This window comes from Anoplopoma fimbria, chromosome 18 (assembly GCF_027596085.1).
Source record: "Anoplopoma fimbria isolate UVic2021 breed Golden Eagle Sablefish chromosome 18, Afim_UVic_2022, whole genome shotgun sequence".
Taxonomy (NCBI): domain Eukaryota; kingdom Metazoa; phylum Chordata; class Actinopteri; order Perciformes; family Anoplopomatidae; genus Anoplopoma; species Anoplopoma fimbria.
In genome coordinates, this window is record NC_072466.1 from 8109982 (window position 1) to 8118782 (window position 8801).

Below are 8801 nucleotides of genomic sequence, written 5' to 3' on the forward strand. Positions count from 1 at the left end.
AGAGTTAAAACCCACAGTATCTGTCAGGGTACTCCTTCACCCATAAATACTACAAACCAAGACAACATCTGACCTGTGATCAGTAGCTGTGTTCAAGCAGTGTGTGTGTTCGTGTGTGTGTGTGTGTCTACCGTTGTTTGTGAGAGTGTGAGCTACTCCATGGCTGCAGCCCAAGAGTATCCTGTCAACAGGAACTCCTGGATTTGATATGCACCCGCCGCTGGCCACAGAAGGAAACTGATTGGTTTGTAGTGTGTGTTCAGTGGTTTTATCTCTTTTGTCGCCCACAGATGTGTTCAGAGGTTCCACATGGATCTGCACCTAAAGTGTTAAAAAGAGGACCTTTTCCCTCCTCTGAGGGAATATGGTTTAAATATAGGCTTTTGCATTTAGATGTTTAACAGGAATTACGTGTGAAAAATATATTCATAAAGCTTGCAAAATTCTGTTGAGTGTAGCTTATAAAAACAGGAAGAATAGTAGTTTATTTCTATTTTTAAATCTGAGTGTTGCTTCCTCATTTGTGTGGACCTTGACACTTTGACCTGCTTAGAAGTTTCAATGGAAATTTGAAAGCGTCACTTAACTAGTGCAGCTTGCTAGTAATGTTTGAGTAAACTGCCAAACAGGTTAGATAAGTTTGATGCGTTTGACAAGGGTTTCCTTGTTGCCAAATCCCTCTGTCATCACATCAGTTTACTGTGAAATAGACATGGATTTTTGTAATGGCTGGAAAACAAAAAAAAAATTCAGTTTGGCCCAACTCACCTAAACAACAATGAGTTTAGTTCGTTATCTGTCAGTGGAAAGTGTTGTTTTGTTGTGAGGCCAGTTTAAGTAGTTAGTGGTGTTGAAATGCTGCTCTCTCTCTCTCTCTCTCTCTCTCTCTCTCTCTCTCTCTCTCTCTTCCCTTTCACGGGGCTCAACTTGCAATCAAGGAGGAGCCGAGAGTCCTCCGGGGCTTCTCCTGGAACCTGCTCCTCAAATATAAAGCGCTCTCCTCATCCACCAGGAAAGACTGAATCATAACTCACAAGGAGGAGACGCTTCCTGAGCACATCTCTGGGTTGTTTTTGCCTTAAACTTGTCCTGATATCTGACTCCAGCCTGTATAGCTTTAGTGATCTAGTGAGTGTGTGAAACACTGTACTGCTGTATTTAAAATTTAAATTAAAAAAAAAAAAAAAAAAAAAAAGTAGTTCAGCTTTTTTAATCAGCACTCCAGTTTATCCTCAACTTGTCAGAGCGGCAGAGCGAGACGCGCATCTTAAGTTTGGAGAGGAGAACGCGCGCAGATGGCAGCCCTCATCAGCGCGTACTCGTCGTGGCCAGAGTCCTTCGAGTGTCCTCCGGGAGACGGGGACGCGCCCGACGGACACGGCCCGCACAGGACCCCCGTGGACAAGGCGCCGGAGCCGCGCATCAGGCGGCCCATGAACGCGTTCATGGTGTGGGCCAAAGATGAGCGCAAACGGCTGGCGGTGCAAAACCCAGACCTGCACAATGCCGAGCTCAGCAAAATGTTGGGTGAGATGAATTCATTTACGTGTTATTAATTCAGGTATTTTATGTATATACATATACATATTATTATCTTATTATTGTAATTAATATTAGTGTTTTATTAAGACATCCACACGCTTATAATTCCCACCAGGCCTCGGCTGTTTAACAAAAGTTTTAAAAGTTGTTTTTCAACGCCAAAAAAGTTAAGTGATAAAATCAAAATTATAGTAAAGGTGTTTAAGAAGAAAAGGAAACACATTGACGTGTTTAATCGTAGCCAGCCAAATGTTAGACCGAGTAAAATAATCACATAACTTCACAGTCATTATAGTATGAAGCGCTTCGCCAAAACCCCTCTGAATTTAAAAGGTAATGTCTCTGTAAAACCGTATAATTCGTTAAGACAATGGACATAGAAAAGGACAGAAATGTAGGATTTTGAGTTGGATTTAGGCCATTTGGATTAGTGTTTAATGTTAAGCTCAAAATCTGGCACTCTCGCACATCTGAAATCATCTTAAAGCCAATTCCAAAACAGCAATACATGTAAAATATGCTTTCATTATTAAAGGTAAAATCGGCACTTATGGTTATCTTTAAAAGGGCATTCATTACTTGAAGCAAAGTCCCTTAAAACGATTAAGAATTTAAAGGGAAGCTGAATATTGAGGCTGTGGTGAAAGTCTTAATACTAATGTTTTTTCTTTCATTTCTAGAGAACAAATCATGCACCTGATATATTAATGATACATTTGAGTTTTTGTTTTAAAGTAAAGGAATACTTATCTTAATATTGTCTGTTTTACAGTGCTTTTCAACCTTTGTTTTTATTGTTTTAATCCCACCATTACTCATAGGGAAATTAAACTCTTAATAATCCGATAAAGGAGTTTCAGCCTAAAACTTTAAAAATAATTTACAACATGATTATGTATATTTAACAAGTTGTAGAAGATTGATAGTGTGTGAGTCATTTTAATTTGGAGTCGGTTTAACAGACTTGAAATATGAAATTAAAAAAAGGTGCAATAATAAATTGAGAGCTAATCTATTGAAATTTATTTAAGATTTGAACTCAAAATCTGTCTTTTCTTCTTGCAGGCAAATCATGGAAGGCCCTGACTCCCCCTGATAAGAGGCCCTATGTGGAGGAAGCAGAGAGGCTTCGGGTGCAGCACATGCAGGACTACCCCAACTATAAGTATCGGCCTCGCCGGAAGAAACAGCTCAAACGCATCTGCAAGCGAGTGGACCCCGGCTTCCTGCTGAGCGGGCTGGCCCCCGATCAGAACGCCCTGCCCGACCAGCGAGTCCTCTGTCACCCCCTCGACAAAGACGAGGGCAGCCCTAATGGTATGCGAAGCGGCTTCTCTAGCCCCAGCCCTGTTTTGCCCAGCGTGAGGAGCTTCAGAGACCCAGCCGGTTCCAACAGCAGCTTTGACACCTACCCCTACGGTCTGCCCACCCCCCCTGAGATGTCCCCCTTAGATGCCATGGACCACGAGCATGTACCCCCCTCTTATTATTCAACATCTGGTAGCTCTTCCTGCTCTTCCTCCTGCCCAGATGAGCACCACCAGCATCAGACGCACATGAGCAGCCCTCCTCCGTACCACACCGACTACACTCAGACCCAAATCCATTGTGGGGTCACACATATGGGTCACATCTCTCACATGTCCCAAACTGGTGGTGGACTGATCCCTGGCCCTCCGCTGTCTTACTACAGTACCTCATCTTTCCCCCAGATCCACCACAGGCTCCATCAGGGCCACCTGGGTCAGCTGTCCCCCCCACCAGAGACACAGGGTCACCTGGAGACTCTAGACCAGCTGAGCCAGGCAGAGCTTCTGTGTGAGGTGGACCGCAATGAGTTTGACCAGTATCTGAACTCCAATGGGACCGGGTTTCATCCCGAGCAGGGCGGCAGCATGACTGTTACAGGACACATCCAGGTTGCCTCCGCGGCTCCTGCCTCTGCATGTCCCAGTAGCACCACAGAAACCAGCCTCATTTCGGTGCTCGCGGACGCGACGGCGGCCTACTACAACAACTACGGCATCTCATAAACTCAGTTACAGCACCCATTACACTTGTGGCTGATCAGAGACACTACAGGGTTTACAATGGGTGAAGACATTGGGATGATGTTGCACCTAGGTGCCAGTAAGGGAAAAAATGTCTGTGCTTTCGTCTGTAAATTCAAAATCCCATATTAGCATATACGAGCAAAATCATCCGACCATGATTTTAACCTGAACTGATTACTGAGCAAAATGATTGTCTGGAGCCGAGGAAACAAAGAACAATATGAAGAAAAAAGGGAGATGGACACCTCAGGGATGCAGACACAAAATACTATAGTATGCCACCTCCAGTTGTCGTGAAATTTCTAAACCAGAAGAACAATTGTAAAGACTTGTTGTCCACTTGTAAATGTCACCAGTTACTGTTGCCACTGCGGCATGTACAGATGCTCTTTAGAAGCTAATTTAAGTCCTTCGATGTTTCGCATAAACGCTAACTGTAATGTTATTATTGACGCTTTCCATTCGAATGTTTGTACTATGTGTTCTCTCTCTCTCTCATTAGTTTGGGAGTCTTACCTCAGTAGTTGTAATTGAATGAGGTCTTAGTTGGACATTTCTTATGCAATTTAACAAAAACGTGTGTAATGAAGAAAAAAGGCGTTTATACTTCTTCTCAAGTACTTAATAATATATAATCATAACCTCTACCATGAAAAATAATAATGGTAACTATAACTGTATGCTGATTTAAGTTTGTGAAAGACAATAATTTAAAATAAAGTTCAATTTTTATATAACCTACTTGCTACTTGGATAATGTGCCCACAGAAAACACACCACAACAAAATAATTATGTGTGAAGTATTGGGAATAACTGATACACTTGAAATGAAATATGCAACGGCAGATGAAACACATTTTCACTCATATACATACCACCTAACTAATACAAACAGATTCCTGAATTAAAACAATTAAAAGTCACGCCAAAGCTTTTCAGACACAAATGGGGGGGAAACGATGTGTGCTATTTTTCCATCTTTGAATTCCGTGTCACGCCACATCTATCTTTCGCTCTGTCTAGCTGTTCTACTGCAAGTGGCCCATTCTGACACCCACTCCCCCGCTTTCTTTTTTCCACCCTGCATCACATCATCCTTCTCCATCCGTCTCCTCTCGCTTTCATTTCATCCCGCTACAGAGGATTAGTGTAAAACAGGCACAGCCGTCGCCACCCGCCTCCATCCCAAACCTCCCTTTGTTTCCCCGTAGTCTTATTCTGGGTGCCATTCTTAGGCACACCGGACCCCACTTCCACCCCCACCCCCTCACCCGTGTTCTATCTTGCTGATGCAGACCTTTCGTAATCTGTGCAGAATAAATAAAAAAATAAATCCCAGGGCTTCGTTGACTGTTTTACACCCTCCTCATTTTTCTCTCTCTCTTTTTTTTTTTTTTTTTTTTTTTTACCCTCTCCACTCCTCCCCCCCCCCCCCTCTCACCCTCTCTGTTCTCTTGAATTTTTCTTTTTCGATAAAAGGAATTCAGGGGGCTTTTGACAAATCCTGGAGTCTGGCTGGTCTTCCTGCATTTTTTTGGGAACGGTTGAGTCGTGCTTCTTGTAAAGAGGATGTGGCGGAGGAGCGGTGTTTCCTGACTGATAAGGGAAAAGCCTCTCTCCGTCAGGATGTTTGGGCCTGGCTGGGCCCTGCATTAAAGAGCCAGAGAGAGGGAAGGGAACCCACTGTTCAGCAAGCGAGAGGAAACACTGCCGTGCTGATTAGCATCTTACTAACCCTTCTTTACTTAGCCACTATTTTTCAGGAGAGGCTTTGTAAACCTAGCCTGTCGTACCGTGACCACAGACACACCACAAACATCCATACAGTAATGAGCGGGTTTCTTACTCTGAAACCACAAATTAACACTTGATACCTGAACACTTAAGTACATATGTACCTAAAATGACCTTTCTTCGGCGCCCTATTTAACCGTGTGCTTTTGACGCCTTGTGTTTAAACTGACCGGTATGACAACATTCATCAAACACCAGTGTTTGCATCTGGCTGATGTCGTGTTCATTTCTTCGGGGGTTACATCATTACCCTTTGTGCCTGCAGGGTTCAAAACTCTGCAGAGGGTCCATTTGAGTGCGACCATATTTCGGACGTGTGAGCCGGACGGGTGGAGCCCCAGGCATACGGGGTGAGAAGTAGTCTTTGGGGCGCCATCAGCCCCTGAGTTGTCAGGGTCAGCTCACGGTGCTGCTGCAGATTCCCCTGGTAAAGACGCCCTGCAATGTCTCAACAATCACCACCACCTCAGGGTAGGACACGGAAACAGGAACAAGGACAAAGACTCAAGCGTCAACAAAGCATCATCACATTAGACTCAGACTTGTGCACACAGGAAGACAGAACTAAAGCATAAATTGCAGAATAAAGCAGTGTTTTCATCATTATATCATATTTTTCCTTAACTATTTTTTATTATTCATGGCCACAACAGAGTTTTAGGTAAGAAATATAAATACAAGCAAGATCAACTAAGAAATACAGGCCTATTTAATAGTGGTAACAATGCACTTTTCAGTTAATCCAAGGCAGTTTTTTAACAGTTTTTTCAGCTATTGGAAGCAGGATTTTTTTCTGAAACCATAAAGGAACACTTACATTTTTAAACAAAATTATATATATATATATAATTATATATATATATATATATATATATGTAAATGTGAATGCACGGAAGCGCTGAACGGGAGTTTTTATCAATATTTTTGGATCCTGTGACTTTTACGTTTCGGGAAGTGAGGGCAAAACACTCAACTTGTCATCCTCAATCCTTTCCTCCCTAGAAGTTGACTCATTGTCATCGTAACTTTTAGTTAACCTGAGACAGCCATTGCTGCTGTTTTAGCTGCAATAAATCAACAAGAAAAGGAAATAGAAAATAACGTGTCAACAAACACTGACATGACATTATTGTGAAATGCACAAACTTTACTCCTTATACATACAGGTATTTGCAGGAATTATCTTTAAAGCCCCTTCTTCTGTGAGAAGGGAGTGTATGAACTATTTAATTTGACAAATTTAATCTTTCACACATTTGCAAGATTGCAGATTCACAAGATTTACAAATATTTGCAAATATAAGGATATAGGCTGAACAAACAAAACGCCTCCTCCTGTTATTTCTCTCTGATTGCTGACTGGCTCAGTTCCAGTCTCAGGTCAAGCCGGTGGAATGAGTCTGTCAGGTAGTCTGTTATGTTTCCTATTTCCTCCTCTGTCGTCATGTCACTTCCCTGGGCAAACAAACAACTCGGGGGTCTAATTCGACACCAACTGTCAAGGTAACTATGTGGGGCTCTGTGTGTGTGGATGAGGTGCAAAGCTTGCACAGCTGTGTAAAGTATTATCCATCTGCTGGGGCCGAGGTGCGCAGTGATCACTTTAAATATCATGTCCTCCGGAGGCAAGGAGGAGGCTGACTGTCTGGTTGGTCCAGCATCCATTGTGTAGCTGGTGAGGGAGCGTCCAATCACGTCACATTTGTGCTATATGATGTTAATTTGTGCACTTACTGTAGGTCAAGAGAGAAGTGACTGATTAGGACTACGTGACTAAGGTATACGCATGCTTGAGACCAAGATGCTCGTTAAACCTACTTACTATCGATTCTTTATGTCATCATTTGTTTGAGTTCTTGTATTGTGGCTGCTTACTCTAAAATTATAATACCTAATATATATGCAATTGCACATATTGTGAGTATTTTTTTGCAATTAGATTACGGACTGTTATCACTGCAAAGATTTTTGGGGGATAATCATCTCTTTCCTTTTAAGCCTTGCAAATAGAAAACAACATACCCATTATAGAATCCTCATCACAGTAAACGCAGTGAACTTTACACCAAATTAAAATTTTCTGTGCGATGGATAAAGACACACTTACATCACTAAACACTAAATGTTGTCGGAGTGCATTTCCAGTTGGAGTGTGTTACAGCAGCATAATAACCTGTTTACAATTTGTACTTGGCCCTGAATCTGGAAGGAAGAGGAAAAAAAACACAAACACACACATCTCACAGCAAGGGATTATGGGTGCAGCTATTCTTCATCTCATTGTGGCTCAACAACAGGCAGAGTGTGGGGTGGCAGGCAGGCGTGTACGTCGCCGGACGAAGAATGGACCAGACCCGTCGAGGGACAGGTGCCATGTGGCAGAGGATGTGCGGGGACACAGATGGGGACCCCTGGAAAACTTGGGGGACTGTACGAGCAGCCAAGGGCCTCCCACCCGTACCTGTGCTGTGAATGCTGCAGCTGAACGGGATCCGGCACCTGTTCTAAGCAGATACAGGCTACCAGCAAAAGCACAGAGGAAGGCCAGCACATGGCTGCCAACCCAGGGAAGGAGAAGGCTAGATTTCCATTTACCCATGAGCGCGGCCTGATTACCAAATCGGCACAGGCGGTAAAGCTTGTGCAATACTGCAGGATGCACGAAAAAGGATTTAGAAGTGTCCTCCAAAACTATATGCATTTCAGTAAACTCCCCACTTTAATACAAGGTTTGTGGTTCTGTATTAGAATGTTTTACTCAAATTAGAAACAGCAGTAAAAACTCAAAAGATATAAAAACTTACTATCACAAATGAATGATTTTTTTTTTAAAACAAGCAATGCAAAATTGCCGTTCATGTCCTATTTTTACTGACTGGCCTGCATTGGTCCCTTTTTCTCTGCCTAATGTGATGGCTTGCACTGGTGTACCTATGCTGCAGCGTATCTGGCTTGTTTTTGACTGCTGCAGATTCTCCCAGGGGTGGTGTAACTCTTCACCTCAGTGTGGAGGAGGATGTTCCTATTGTGCTTCCTAATTGCAATGTGGTTGTTCCATTTAAGAGATAGAACATCCGTATCTGTTCTGTGTGTGATCCCATTTTGTGGAAATAACTGGAAGCTATTTTTGATTGACATACTAATAATACCTAGTGCTGTGTTTTTAATCTCTGACAACTTTGTTCAATCAAGACTGAGATGATACATGCAGTGAAACGGTAAAGGATATGGATAATTTCTGCAACGTTAGGAAAGCTTAAAATTGTGCATTCGTTTTATACATTCACACTAGGGGAATTTGGACATTGCTCTTAAGACATGTAGCCCTTGTGATCAAAGACAGTGTAGTCTTTGATCGCAAGGGCTACATGTCTTAAGTAACTTTCCATCTTTTCCTTTTATTGGGCCCA

The 8801-nt window shown here is 42.6% G+C and overlaps 1 protein-coding gene across 1 annotated transcript; it reads left to right on the top strand.

The window, feature by feature from the left end:
* Positions 1-1035: 1035 nt before the first annotated feature.
* On the top strand, positions 1036-4294 carry sox7 (SRY-box transcription factor 7). The gene is made up of 2 exons (XM_054618391.1): positions 1036-1527; positions 2608-4294. Exons 1-2 carry the CDS (start codon positions 1296-1298, stop codon positions 3573-3575), a joined length of 1200 nt encoding a protein of 399 aa, XP_054474366.1. The 5' UTR covers positions 1036-1295; the 3' UTR covers positions 3576-4294.
* Positions 4295-8801: the final 4507 nt, after the last annotated feature.